The sequence below is a fragment of the Falco cherrug genome, chromosome 12 (genome assembly GCF_023634085.1).
Source record: "Falco cherrug isolate bFalChe1 chromosome 12, bFalChe1.pri, whole genome shotgun sequence".
Lineage (NCBI taxonomy): Eukaryota > Metazoa > Chordata > Aves > Falconiformes > Falconidae > Falco > Falco cherrug.
Genome location: NC_073708.1, coordinates 5,082,394 through 5,097,623, shown reverse-complemented (window position 1 = coordinate 5,097,623; position 15,230 = coordinate 5,082,394). Strand labels below are relative to the sequence as shown.

Here is a 15,230-nt window from a genome sequence, read left to right as displayed (position 1 = left end):
TTTTCTGCCTGTGCCAGGCAGCACTTGGTTCCTTCGCAGCCAGCCGCTGGCCTGCTGCGTGCTGTGTTACACTTCATGGCGCAGCAGATGATGAGCTCTTTTGCTGATCCAGATAACGCAGGAACACGGAATACCTTTTTCAGGACTGATGTGATGCTTCTTGTCTCTGCAGAACCTGAAGTGATCTCAGCAGCGTGAACTGTGCCTTTCGTCTGAGGCAGTGTTCATTTGCATCGCTCCTCCAAAATAGTCACGCTTCCTTCTTCCAAATGCATGTGAAAAACAGCAATTCTTTAATGAGAATTCATTGAAATTGATTGCAGCCTGTGGATTCCAGACATTCAAAGGTCAGCTAGCTGCCTGGTGCATCTAGAAGTATATTTACACAGAGGGGGTAAAAAGCCCTCCAGTGAGGTGTGGGTTCCTCCGTACCTCTCAGACTAGCACCTGGGAGGTGACCCTGAGCAGGGGCGAGTGACACGGGGTGCGCTCAGGGGCAGGTTCCTCTCAAAGGTTTCCTACAGTCAGGCAGTGTTGTGTAGGAACACCTGTGTGAGCAAGAGGAGAGAAGTGCTCCAGCTTACTATAAATGTGTGTGAATGGGGTTTTTTGGCCCAAACTTGTTGGGCTCTCTTGCCTCTTATTGCATGGCCACAATACCAGCTGTGCTGCCTGGGGCAGCAGCAGGCAGGTACTGCCTCTTGCATGTGCCATGTACTGCAGCAGCAGAGGAAGACATCTGTGGGCACAGCTCGGTATGAATCCTGTTACATTACCAAGTCTGATGAGATTAAACTCACCACTAATCCAACTGGAATGCTTATTCAGAACCAATAATTAGTTGTGCTTACTGGGGTGTGGAAGATGTTGGTGTTTGAGTGAAGTTCAAAGCAAGTCCAACATATTTCGTATTTCTAACAGAGTTCTTAAAACCGTAGGTAAGGGTGAAGGACTTTCCTTAATCAAAACTGCTAAAAGCCAGACAGCACATGAAGCTTAGATACCCAGCTATGAACTATATCATCAAGTGTATCAGTATTCATCTCCAAACTTCAATATGGGATTCATTTGGAGCATGTATTATCTTCTGCGTCATCTAACGCAGTAAGTTCCCCAGTCCTTTTGGCTGATTGTAGACTTTTCTGTAGACTGAAGAACGGTTACTCAGTCCATTTTGGGTTCAGGAACAACCTGTTAGGGAATCAGAAGGGATGGATGCTGAAAGATGTGCTGTAGTGTTGGCCCCCTTGCCTTTCCACATACGTATTTATTGCATCCAGACAAAACTTGCTTTCCTTGGCTTGTCCCTCAAACATTGTGTTAGCTCAGTTGCATTACTAACACAAACCCAGAAACATGAAGCAGATGGCAAACGATTTTAAAAAGAACTATAGTTAATAATGTTAGTATTTCACCTACAAGTCTGAAGTATGATCTAGTATCTGTTAAAGCTTTCTAATTTCCTTTAGCTCTTACTGGTCTTCAAAAGAAGTCAGCATTTAAACAGGAGGAAGGAGAGACGGATGAAAGGCGAGCACAGACCAGAGCTTAAGAGAGGGCCCCTCAGCAACAGGCTGTTCAGCACTGCCTCAGTCTTTACACATGCAGAAACAGAACCAGAGGTACTGGGAAAAATTCAGATGAACTCCAGTGAGCTGGCCTCCCCTTGGAGCACAGTGTTGCCAGCGGTTCCATGACTGAGTCGTGCTGTTTCACTGAAGGTTTTGTTCTGGTGAGGTCTTCATGTGTAGTGGGGCCCTTTGCAGCAGCCTGCTTTCAACTACACAATTACCATTAGCATTTCCATACTTCTACTGGTAAGTTACTGGTAACTTTTAGGAGGTGGAATAGGATACCAGGGATTATCAAGGATGTGTACAATATTCTATGATACTAGCAAAAAATGGTTTTACTGGGCACACTTTGATGTTAAGTCCTAGCTAAAGAAATTCCCTTTTTTAGAGTAAAGTTGATGTTTCTCCAGTCTGTTTACAAAAATTACTCTAATTTGTATCTGCAAAGCTATTTTTCACTGTTAATGAATAAAGACCAAAATAAGTCACCTTAGCATTAGTGCAGCCCTGGCTGTGACAGGAGGTCTCCCTGGTACTGGTATGATTGCAGTGATGAATTCTGTAACTCCAAGATAGCTGTGCTTCTTGGGTACAGCTCAACACCAGAGCCCTGTTCATTAACAAAAAGATTAAATGTAATTTCATGTTGCTTGTAAGAATTGTTAAAAAAAAAATATGGGTATTTGAGGGTACAGCCAGATTTAATAACGTATGAGACTGCGTAGTTCACACACCTGCATTGGGAGTTGCTGCTGGGATGGAGCTGGCAAGGATACGGGTCCTGAGGAGCGCTCATGTCACAGATTGCAGAGGGAGCAGGTGCCGCAGACTAATTACAGTCTACAAATTACAGCTTAGTTGGTTTTATCTATGTGCCTAGTATTTTACATATTAAGGAGTGTCAAGCACAAAAATGCTGCTTATCAATATTCAGTCTGGTTTTTAATATCTCATCCATCAGGACCATTAAGTGGGAAAGCAGTAAGCCTTGCCTGCACTTCCCACGCCAGAAATTAATAGCACAGTCTAAACAAGGATTGATGTGCTAATGAGGAGCTTAAACAGCCTGGGTACAGAAAACTGAATATTAACCTGAAATGACATGTACATTTTTCAGAGCAAAAAATGAGCTTGCAATGAATTTACTGTGTCAGTAAGTTGATCTGTGCTTTGTTTCAAGAAGCCAACCTGTCAGAGTGCTCATGTTTCTTGTGCAACAAAATCAGTTATCTGAAACTCAGGAAGAGCTACCTGAGCCCCAGTAAGCTCGCTGTCTGGCGGTCAGAGCAGCCCCAGCGAGCACAGACACCAGTTCCTTCGCACCTTCGTACACAGTTTGCTATGGTCACCTGACCACGCTCAGCAGCCACCGTTGACTGTTCTTTGCTGTCCCAACCTAAGGTACATTTAGCTTTGTGTCTTGGGCTTTTGATACCACAAAGCTCTCATGAGGGGGTTTGGAAACAATTGCAGATTATTCTGGTTTTCCGGTTCCAAGTGGAAAAGGAGAGGAGTAAAAGTAATATTGGCAATAGCGTCAAACCCATAATATGAAGGACAACACTGGTCAGTTGATTAAGTAATCTGCTGTGTTTAAAAACCTCTCACATAAATACTAACAATGCTACCAACTCATTAGGAAGTTGGTGTTAAATCAACTTCTTAATTTATGGACGATGTGCTTGCCTGCGTGATTTTAATGCAGCATGGTGCATTAAACAAAATGCGAACGGCTCAAGTTTCAAAAGCCTGGTGAGCGGAACACAAAGCACAAAGGCATAGATTGTGTGTCTCTGCACAAGAGGGATGAGAAACAGCATCTTTGCTTTTGTCTCTGAGGTGGTATTTAGTCAGTCACAGAGGAAATCTAAGTGTCTGCCTTTTATTGCTTTGTTTGAGTAAATATGCAGGCTATTCTACTCTACACACTGGTACTCCAGGAGCACTTTGCACAGTGTACTCCAGGGTAACAACTGGAAAAATGTCTTTAGCCATAGAGAGATCGCCACCAGTGGAGAGAAATTCAACATGTGATCGGATGAACTATGCTATGATCCTTGCTTGGAGGAAGTTTAAAGGAAAACTAAGTGGTCAGTTGTGGCATCGACATGGTATCCCATCATCTCCAAGGAGGATAAGTCCTTCTCTTGAAAGGAAATCTTTTCCCTTAAGCGGTTTCTTTATAGGAAGAGTCTCTCTATGGAGTTATTTAGAAACATTTGTACTTGGTCTGTAGAGCATGTGTTAAAAGTGTGCCCACACTGAATTGCTCCTAAGAACACTGACCAAATTAGCATTGCAGTTAGCTAATTGATCTCTTTTTTTGCCTTCAAATAAAAAAATAGGGTGAGTTATGCCAGCTGGAGGAAAGTTCATGTCACAGGTACAACTTTATCAAGGTGAGCGGCTTAGCATGCGAGATTGTGATGCCTTACCTGTCTCTGAAAGCAAAATAATTGAGATGAAGGCTTCTAATCTGGAATGTGTCTGCTCACCCTGTGCTTTGACGGGAGAGAGATCTGAAAATGGCTGCCTACAAGCACTTTGTCAGTTCAAACATTGTCTGCCAAGAGTGTGTGGCCTCGCTGTGTGCAGCAGAAGGGCATGCTGCACTGGCACACATGAGCTCTGAGACTCACTGACATTTTCCATCGCCTCATTCCAAATCTCCCTTGTTGCTTGCTCACCAGCTTCCTCGTGCTTTTCTCCTGACACTGTCAAGAGCTCTGAAACCTGCTTCGTATTTCCTTTTGGCAATAATGGAAAGATACATTAATGCATCCTTAAAGCAAACTGGATAAAAAGTCCTCACCAGTAGCTTTGCGTGAGGCTACGTTGGGTCTAGCAGGATGAGGAGGTCCTTTAAAGAAGCAGGAGGTGCTGCCTTAGTGTTGGTGAAGCATGTGCGTTTGCAGTGTGCCTGGGCAGAAAAGGCAGAGCTAAAAGGGCAAGTAACGGATTCCGTTTATCTGTATTTCTTCTGCTGGGAGCTTTGCTTTCCCGCTTAGCACAAGCCTTCCTGTCGCAGAACCGCCAGCTTTAGCAGGATGTGTGGCAGTGACCCTTCGCTCCTGGAGGTAATGCCCATTAAAACAGCACACTGGGACCGAGGGACAGCTGAAGGAGCGCTTTTGTATTACTTTTGGAATACTAAAAAGCATAAAAAAACCTGATGGAGTAAAAGATAAAACTTGGTACCCAATGCCATGTTTTGCAAGATACATGTGATGGTGTAGGCATCAACCCGAACAAGGAAACGTGTACGAGTGAATGCAGGTGTTCAGTGCTTGCAGGCTTTGAATCTGCAAGGTGTGAGTTACTGAAGTGTGGCTGGAAAGTTTGCTGATGCTCATTTCTTATTAAGCCTGTTACCTTATGGGAGTGTTAAATACAGTGCCGATGTTGGTGTTCTTATTAAAAAAAACGACCAACCAACAACATCAAACAACACATTTCAATATCCATTAGGGAAGAGGGCTTGTCTATTTTAGAGGTGCTGCTACTGCTTAACTTTATGCTGCCGTAAAATATGTATATTTTTATATATACATATGTTTTATGAAATTGATTTTTCACTGAATTCCTGCTATATTGTATTCGAGTTGCACAGTATGTTTTCCCTAGGTAGTAGCTAACAAATCATACTCGGCTGTTTATTTTCACACTGAGAGTTTTAAATCCCATTAAAAGCTCTGGGAAACTTCCTGTTTCCTATCATTTGGTAAAAACCGTTAACCAGGACTGCTTTTGAGCTATGTTTCAGAAAGACAGAGGTATATTATCAGAGAATGCAATACTAAGGTCCAATAATAACATCTGTAGTTGAAGTTTACAGCCTCGTATTCTCCTGGGAAAACGACTGCATGGTCTCCACTGTACCAGCTTTCTAAAGCCATGTTCCAATTATCGTGTTGCTCAAATGGAGTGTCCATAGAGAAATCTTCCACCCGTACAGGAAAGAGTGAGCACCACTTTCTACATTTGAGCAACCTTAAAGAAAGGCAAAAGTAAATTTTCAGATTTACGAGCAATTTAAAAATGTTCCACCCTGTTCTGTTTCCTGCAGTCAGTTCATTTTGCAAAGAGCTTTTTAGATAGCAGGACTGTGTTTGGAATTCCAAGTTTTCCTCCCACGCTGCCATCTGCAAAGAGACATTCAGAGAGACTGTATTGGAAAATACATGAAGAACTGGGGTTTTTTCCTAGCTACTGTTTTTGTGCACGTCTAAGCTCCTGTCCTATAGTTAGTGTCTGTTGTGTAACTCCCCACTGTTTCTCTTGCCTTTTGCTAAAGAAATTAGTTGCTCAATGTAGACAACTGGGTTTTGGGGTTTTTTTGTGGGGTTTTTTTGTTTGTTTGTTTTTTTGGGTGGTGGGAGTGGGGGGAAGGGGAGTAAGAGTTTGTCTCAACTGCATCAGCATGCTTTTCAAGGAAAGAAATTGGAAGAAAAAGAGAATTCTTGACTGTGGTGAACAGAAAGAATAATAATATATTTGGTCACGTACTCTGTGCCATCTGCCACTATTACAGTAATGATGGCCCAGAATTCTCACCTGCGGATGGAAAACAAAAAGTTGAAGGTCCAGGCCTGAAAAGATACATAGTAGGTGGTACCTAGGAGTCTGGAAAGACTTCCAAGGAAGAAGAAAAGGTACCTCAAGGCTTTGTGGTTTTTTTGTTGATGTTACTTATTGTAAAGCATCCTAGAAGATGATTTCTCTTTCAACTGATGGCCCATTTTCATGCTGCACTAGGGATAATTCCGGCGCAGTAACCACTTCAGTTGGTTCTCCCTGTCGTGCTCAGTGGCTCAGACCACCTACTTGCCACATCCAAATCCTGAAAATACACTTTAGCTTCATGAAATACCAAGGCTCTGGGCTTTGGCTTGTTTGAAAACAAGTGCTGAAGTCTTAAACACAGCTCTTCCAGTGTAGCACCTTTAGAACATTTGTTTGACAAACTAATACAGCTGGAGCCAAAACTGCTTTGATGGAGTTTGATTATAGAACCTAAATCACCATTTCATGGTGGATTTACTGTAATTTTAATTCTGTTCTTTCTTACACAGGAACTCTGCTTCATTCCATCCACCCATAAGTGACATTCCTGAAGATGTTTTCTATATCTGTTTTCTACTCATCCTCCACTTTTTACTCCTTCACTCTGCAGGCTTGATCAATTCTGGGATTTGGTGGCAAGAAAGAATTTGAGGATTTAGGAATGATCTAAACTCTGCACGGTGGGAACTGTATAAGCATGGCCTGCCGGATGCTCTCAGAGCAGAAAACTTCTGTGAGAAACTCCCAGTAATGTCATATTTTCCAAGGCACTATTATAAATTTAATTTTTTTAAAATCTTCGAGTGACTCAGAAATCTGGCACTGTCTGAAGTATGAGCTTTGCTGGTATAGTATGAGTATCTGCTGTGGGAGGAAGGGTAGACTTTGACGTTAGGAGTTCTCCTAATCCAATTAAAGATGAATTTAAGGAACCAAGGTAGAAGAAAGGAGAAAGAACCACAAATAACAGCTGCTGATCAGAGTTCAAAAGTCTCAGGACAACCAAAGACCATGGATGTAAAAGTCAGGATTAAAACACAGTACATTATCTAATACAAGGACACATTACGGTAAAAAGCAAAAAAAACCTTTATTATACTGGGCCAGATACCAAATAGAACATTTTGCCCAATATACTTCTTAAAATACAAAATATTTCTTATCATTAGTACTTCTGGCACATAATCACTCAAGTCATAATTAAGGACTTTATACACTTATTTACATGAGAAAAGAGATTTTTCTCCCTGACGCTGCCTATGTAATCCCACCAGAAGGTTTAATCCAGTTTCACATTAATTGTACGTTCTTTATATTCTGTGTGCAATGCAAGGCACCTGTAGGTTAGCCCATGAATATGCAGGCATTGAAAACTGCAATTTCAAAGTACTTACAGATTGCTAAATAACCTGGAAAACAAGCCCCAGACTATTCAACCAAAACAATCTTTTTTCCCCTCCGCTGAACTATTTTTATCTTAATTCTTATCTCTAAAATGGTGGCAAAACCCCCACATTCACTAGAAGCAGTAGAATAATACATTCATTAGTTTTCATACTGAACCAATGTACTTTCACCTGAAGACTATGAAGAGATCATGCTGGAAATGTTAAATATTCATAGTAGTGGATTGAATGTAAACATTTATTTACAGTGAAATGGATTTATTGAGGACAGTAATAAATCAGTTGTGCATTCAGAGGGTAGTACTCAGGCTCTGCGTTAAACAAGGCAGACATCCAATTAAAAATGCCATTATTTTACGGACCCCACCACTGATGAAATATGGTTTGCTGTGGAGCTGCCTTTAAAGTATGTAATTTCACGGCAGGCAGTTGTCTGCCTATCTGCACTACTCAAACTCATCGAAAATTACTGGTGCGGCTCAGCCCTTGAGCTGGTTTTGCCAAGTCTGCCAGGAGTTTTGGAAATGTGCAGGGAAAGTGGTGGGCAGGCAATCCCGGAGCTGCTGCCTTCGGAGGAGGCTCAAAAGCAGTGTGCGGTCACGCCTGACTTCTGCAATGTGTTAAGGCAGCTGCACAGGCATCCGTTTTTGCTTTCTAAATGATTTTAAGATCTTAACCTCATTTCATGTAGACTGTTGAGAGTATGAATCTACACACATGCCCTCTTGAGATGCAATACAGTCCTGCAGCTGCTCATTCATTAGCATTTACCAGTTCTTCACCAAACCTAAACCAAGGCAGGACTGCTAAAGATTTAAATTTTACCCGTGTAGTAGCCCTACAGGAAAGGGCAACATCAAGTGTTTTACTTTTTTATAATAATGCTGTTGCAAGTGTTACAAAGCATCAGGAAAAAAACACACAAATTTTGTAATGTACAATTGTGGCACTTGTTAACAAAAAGTCATTTTGGAAGGATAACAAGCATCAAACGTACCTTGGAATAATTAGGGTTTTTTTTCTTTCTATTTTTTTCTCCTAAATTTTCAGGGGCATAATGAACCAAAAGTGTTACTGGAGACGTAGGTCCTCTGTATCTTCAGCAGTTCAGACAGCCTTACAAGTTCACTTTTTCCAGTATTCATCAGCTTGTCCAGCTGCTGGATCTTCTTTAACATTACATTGATAATGAATCAATTCCAAACACAAGATTTTATAAATTTCCAGATGTTTTGTTAAAATGGTGACCTGCTGCAGCACAAAAAAGTTCCTCAGTCAGAGCTGATTATTTCTCACAACTTTCATCATCATCCCGGCCCCTCCGGATGATGCCACTGAAGAATGGAAAGGATAGCATCACGTTACAGTATGCAAGTGGATACAGCAGCAATAGAGAGCAGGAAAACTTTGTCTTTTTTTAAAAAAACATATATGTAAAAGCTTGCAAATAATTTTCTTAATATGGAAAGACTGCAAAAAATATAATTAAATGAGGGAAAGTTCTGGCATAACTATCATTTGTGGGAGGGAAGAGGAGGAGTAGGAAGCATTCCAGGACAATAAAACTTACCTGTTCTGCAGAATATAATTGGTAGCATACAGAACAAGCAAAACTTTCTTAAAGACAAGAATTTGAGGTCGGTAGCATTATTGGATGTTTCAGGGAATCTCCTGAATACATCCTTGCAGGGAGATATGGCTGAAAGACATGGGAACATGTAAACATATTGCAAAACCAACTGTGCAAGCAGAAGGAAAGGCTCCTAAACTCAGAATATGAAAACTAATCACAACAATGGAACTAGCTTGGTTCTGTTCTTAGGAGAAGCCAAATCAGAAGATTTCTGGTACATCCCTGACTGTGAAACAACGTTAGACTTTTAGATATTTGTAATCTCTTGGAATGCCCCTATGCTCATAAACAAACAAAGCCCAAAAGCCCTGGATCTTGCACAGATTGATGCAAGAAAGGCAGAATGTGTATTTTAGGACAGGTTTTCATGCGTTATAGGTCTTGAGACCCATCTCATTTGACCAACCAGTCTCAGATGAGATAGAAGAAACTCAAATTAATCAACTACATTTTGCTAATTCTCTAGTTTGTAACCTGAATCTCGAAGAGCCAGGAGAGAGCTTTGAAGCGCTTGCTCACATGCATACCGCACACGCATCCAAACTGCTTGGATCAGTTAGGACAACAGATGAGCAGTAGCGCCGGTGTTTACTGCGTGACCTTTTACAGCTGCCATAAAATGGTTCCTCCTCCTCCCTCAGGGCTAATGCAGACATTTGGTTTGGCTAGCAGAGCTGGCAGGCTGCTCGTAGGACTAGCCAGAGAGTCAGCAATGCTTCTGGAATGGAGTTTGGCTTTGCTCATCATTTGGGCGAGGCAGTGGTCTGCCACAAGAGGAGAAAAAGAGAAGAGGTGTTAAAAAATTATCACACCTTTGTCTTTAAAAACCTGTTCTTCTGGTGCACTCGGGTGGGAGAGCTGCACTTGGATTAGCCCAGCAGGTGCTGGGTGGCTCTGCTACGCTGGTAAAGAAGAAGGTGAGCAAGGGCGATGAAAAAACAGATGGGTTAAGCCACACTGACCAACAAGAACAGACCGAAAATAGACACCAGTGGGTCAGCATCTTCATCTTGTGCCAATCCTTCCCACAGCAGAGAGATAAAGAGCCTGTCAAGGAGCTCACTAAGGAACTTCCAACTTCTTCAGCCCAGGAGAGGCACTGGAGAGGCTGTCAGCCTCCGGAGCATCTCTGATGCAGCAGTTATCACAGAAGTTTGTCTCCAAAGAGCTTTTTTTTGTTTTTCATAGGAGTGCCTGTTTTCACGTCATTACAGTGGTTCACAAAGCATCTATAGGAGGATGTGGATATTAGGTAGAAGTTGAAGGTGCAATGCACTTTGATCTTGGCTTTATGTAAATTAGGATAAATCACGCAGGAAGATGTTCCTCTGCATATGCTAATGACTGCTAAAAAAAGGATCACCATCATCATCAGACAGTGAGAGACTCAGAGCTGGACACTAGGTTTAATATCAGTTTGTTCTCAAAACTCATAGTGAACAGCCACCAAAGCAGCAACAACAACCATCTCACTAACATCAAACGTATTAAAAAACCTGAAAGAGGCAATCTTACGTTGGATGAAAAGCAAGCAGTTACTGCATTTGTTTGGAAGCAGATCCTCCGTGCTCACTCTTGGCAATAACACAAAAAATTTTTAACACCCTGGAGATGATTTACTCATACAGTACTTTGAATATTATTACCAGGAAAGACTTCAACAGGTACGAAACCCACTGTGTAAATGAATGTTGCTGTTCTCTGCTGGGAATCATGCATTCCCTAGGTTCCTCTAACTGCATGCTCGTATGACCCTCATCTACTCTGTTGTTAAGGGTCTGCAATTTTTGAAGTAGGCTATAATACATAAAGTGAGAAAACCAAAGTCAAACCATTAGGAAAAAAATCTGCTTATGAATCTTTATTCTAAGGGTGAGGCACCAAAAATGAAGCAAAACAAATCAACAGCTAAATGTGAAAGCATTTTCACATTTGCAGACTCTTGAGACCTTGAGATTAAGATTTCTTTCTCTTCCGTCACTCAGTTCAAAGTCCAAGACTATGTTTTTCAAAACTTAGAAAAACTTTTGTCTTTTAGAGTTCCAAATTCTTTACTCAACAAAGTTTTAAAACAATTTAGTCTTCATTATTTTGCAAAGAAAAATCTCTGGGATTCAAACTGATTGCCTTAGAACTGTCACTTTAAATTTATCACTGGGAACAAAGACAATGTTGCAACAACCTTATCTCCCTGAGTGGTTCTCAATCGCAAGGGTCATCAGGATCCATACCAATGTTGCCTACTTGACATTTTTGACTGAAGAGATGTTTTAAAATGTCCTGTCAGCTCTCAAGATAAATTGCTGAAGCTTTAAAAATGCCATGCACCGGGAACAATAAAGCGACAAGGAGCAACGCCTCTGGAAGTAACAAGAATCAGGTGGGAGGACACACAGCTTGAGTGAGGAGACCAAGTGCCACTTTTCTGTAGAGCCAAGGATGGGCCAATAGAAACTGATAAAGATTTCTACATGAGGTCAACTCAGCCAGACAAGCTTCCTAGCAATGTGACATAGATTTACTCAAAACTCATGTTCAGTTTTACTGCATTTTAGCTTCAGGTTTTCTATGTGGTTCCTCTTACACCATTAACAACACAAAGTACACTTTTAAATATTTATGCTGTGGCTACAGCTCCTCAGTTAATGTTGTATCATCTATGAATGGCAAAATAATGCAAAAAGCTAAATGCCTTACAACTTCCAACACCTGGGCAATTCAAATCCAGCATCACCCTTGTCCCTCTCCAGGCCGGGCTTCCAACAATGTTCTGCCAAGCTCCAGTTCCTCCAGAACATTATCAACCAGTTCTCTTAGTGTATTTCAAAATAAGAGGAAAATTGTTTGGCAAAAGATATGGAGGCTTTTTGCTGACACAATGAGCTCTGAGGTGGCTTGCAAGTAACCTAATTCAGACAAAAGCCTACGCATGTTGGTACCTCTTGACGTTAGCATCATCATGTGCACAAAGAGCTACAGAGGCAGATGTAGCTGTATGATGTTGCGATTCAACGCACAGAGCTGCTTAAATAACTGTCTATAGCATTAAACTAAAAATCAGTATTTGTGAGAACAGCATCTCACCCTGTCATTCTTCCCAGGCAGAGTGTTTTTGAGTCTATGTCCAGTATGCTGGTAACTATAGTCACTATATATATCTACAAGTGAGCAAGAGAAGTGTGTTTAAGCTGTCCCAAATGCTGGTTTCTGAATGTACATTTTTAAAGGATGGTTCCTTTCCTCACGGCCTGTGACTTACATCTTCAAAGTTGTCTAAACAATGCAAGTAGCTTACTTGGCTTTCCCGCACTATAAAACTTACTTTGAGCTGCATCCAGCTTCGATGGAGTGTTTGTTTTCAGACTGAAACCTTCCCAGTTCAGCCTTGGTAATGGTGACCTTCAAACTCTGAGTGGAGGCTCTCCAAAAGAGATCAGTGGAGGAGGAGTTACTGTAAACTTAAATAGGGACTCAGGTCTGGTTTGTTTTGTTCCAAGTAAACAATCTTTGTCAGGAAAGCAAGTTTAGTGCCTGCAAAGACAGGTGTGTGTATAAGAACATTTATACTATTTCTCCATATGCTAATGGAGAGATTACTTACTAAAATGTACCCAATTCTCACATCCAGCATTTTTACAGTGCTGAAAATTTGGAGAGAGTTCAAAGTGATTATAAAGTATCAAGGTCAAAAATGGGTCTAATGAAAAGACTTCAGCCTAGTTAGCTTATTCAAGAGATGGCTGGGAACCTAATCTTCAGCTGAAAGTGTTTACATAACAGAAGTCTTAAAAGAGAACGTTAGTTGTCTTTCTAAGAAAAAAATAATATCTCTAATCACAACATACTGTGCTTGGTAATGCTCATCCTTCACTGAGAGAGACCCGTGGTGAAATTCTCTTATATTAAATACACTATATCGGTCATTAGCCTACTGATTTTAACATGAGTTTTTATGGATCATCAGGATACGTATTATCCTGGATACCATCAAGGATACATAAAATAGATGGCTAGAGAAGTTATCTCAACAAGTATTCCAACAGAAGATGTAATTAAATCTTGATGATGACATGTTCTGGTCTACTCTTGCAGATCCCAAGCCAGTTTTCTTTCATCTTTCCAAGAGGTATTTGGCCATTGCATTGCTGTCATCCTCTGCCTATAGACTATCTATCTTCTGCTCTGCTGTTGTATTAACCGGGTAGTGTATCACTATTTTAAGACCCCGGTAACAAGGTTGGTTCTGCCTCTTGACAGCTCCAGGACTGCACATACCTAACAAGGGTGCTTGTTCTGTGCCACCCCTGGTAATCGTTCTTCAGACTAGCCAGTCACTGGAGAATTCCAGCTCCCCAAGCTCCAGGAAATGTGAAAAACACAGGAAGTTATGGTGTGCAGCTACAGAAACTAACGTGCTGGGAAGAGTCTTGGTGGCACTGTACGGACCACGGTTTGAAAGAGCATTATGGTTCAGGCTGGGACAACAACCAAACAGACAACTGGCAATCTGTCCTTGTTGAGAAGACTTGCAATCTTTCTGTCCAGTTCCAGGCAGCACAAGGGTAGTAAGCGCTGCGCTGTCTTCCGCACAGCCCATCTGTCAGCTCATTTCTGTTTGCCTTTTCTAAATCGCTATATTCTACAACACATACTGAGTTTTCATTACTCGATACTCAGCTGAACAGTATCAGCTGTTACCAATACATTTAATCAAGTTTTTTCTTCCTGTTACAACCCTGTTAAAATTTTTTTGTAATATCTCAGGATAAACCTGTATATGTCTGATCTACCAAAGGACACTGAATTTGTCCGTTGTTGATCACACAGATCAGTTTATAAAGAACTAGCACTGACGAGTCCCTAAACACACCAAATGTAGGGCAAAAGAAAAAAAAAAAAGGCATGTTAATGACTTAATAATGAGTGTGAAATGTTTTTTCCAGTGCCCCCCAGCCATGCAGGACAGCAGGAGGCATTCTTACTGACAGCAACTGCAAGCACCGTGGGGGAGTGAGGGAGCGGCTGCCTGGTGCGTGGCTGCCAGCTGGGGTTAGACCATGACGGTGCCACCAGGTCTGTCCCTCACCTCTTCACATTTGAGCTTCCCCAAAGCAGGAATCCGAGAGAAGCCTGCAAAATGAGCTCACATAATTTAGCAGAAATAAAATAGCAGAATGAACAATTGCTTCATTGAGCTAACTCCTGTTTATACTCTGGAACTTGAATACATTGGCAATCCCAACTACAGGATGCGAGGAGAGTAACACACTGGGAGAACATCTGCCATCCCAACTGCGACCTGGAAGGAAACGTGACCGTGAGTACTTGGGTTCAGTATGAGAAAAATGCTAACTGTCTGTTGTACACTTCAGGGGACCGATGAAGTTATGTGTCCTCTGTTTGTGCAGCTTTTTTTCTTTTTTTCCCTTCTGTTCAGAAAGCCAGATGTTACTAAACTGTGACCTGGCCCTGTGACTTCCAGTGAGTGAATATTCTTTATTGCCTCTTGTCCTGAGAGACAGAATTTTAAAACTGGGCACCTGTACTTGTCCACAACTGAGTGGGAGATAAGGTGAAAACTTGAGTAAAAGCTTTCAAGCCTGACTTCTGCAGGTGAACAAACCAGGAAAGTCTCCTGCAGCTTGGCTCCTTTGGGACTTAACAGCCTCACATCCAGGAGGGCAAGGAATGTCTGGGAGACATAAACACAAGGTGGGGAAAAAAAAACCAAAAAAGAAATCGACTTTAAATATTTTCCTGAATTAAGGCAAGCTGAAAAGAACTCTTAGTGATTATCTGGAAGCTTACTGTGCTTTCAGATACTGCTCGGGGAATGACATTTACATATGCGTAAACGAATTGGAAGGGATTACCCCCCCCTTGGGCAAAACTCATTACATCCAATTCACCCGCTATGCAACCAACTTCCTTGTAAGAAGAAACACAGGCGCTTCAGCCCAATAAAAGAGAAGATGAATATCTCTGCGGATTTGTAAAGCCCTCAAACAAGGGTATAAAATTCATAACAATTCTATCTGGTGGTGTCTGGTAAAT

The 15,230-nt window shown here is 41.5% G+C and overlaps 1 protein-coding gene across 1 annotated transcript in view; it reads left to right on the top strand.

Moving 5' to 3' along the window:
* Positions 1 to 15,230, top strand: part of DHX9 (DExH-box helicase 9) — a 51,645-nt gene that overhangs the window by 29,275 nt on the left and 7,140 nt on the right. The window contains exon 28 of the mRNA XM_055724749.1: positions 173 to 14,888. Within this exon, the coding sequence (XP_055580724.1) occupies positions 173 to 198 (26 nt within the window). The 3' untranslated portion in view covers positions 199 to 14,888. The remainder of the gene's footprint in view (positions 1 to 172; positions 14,889 to 15,230) is intronic.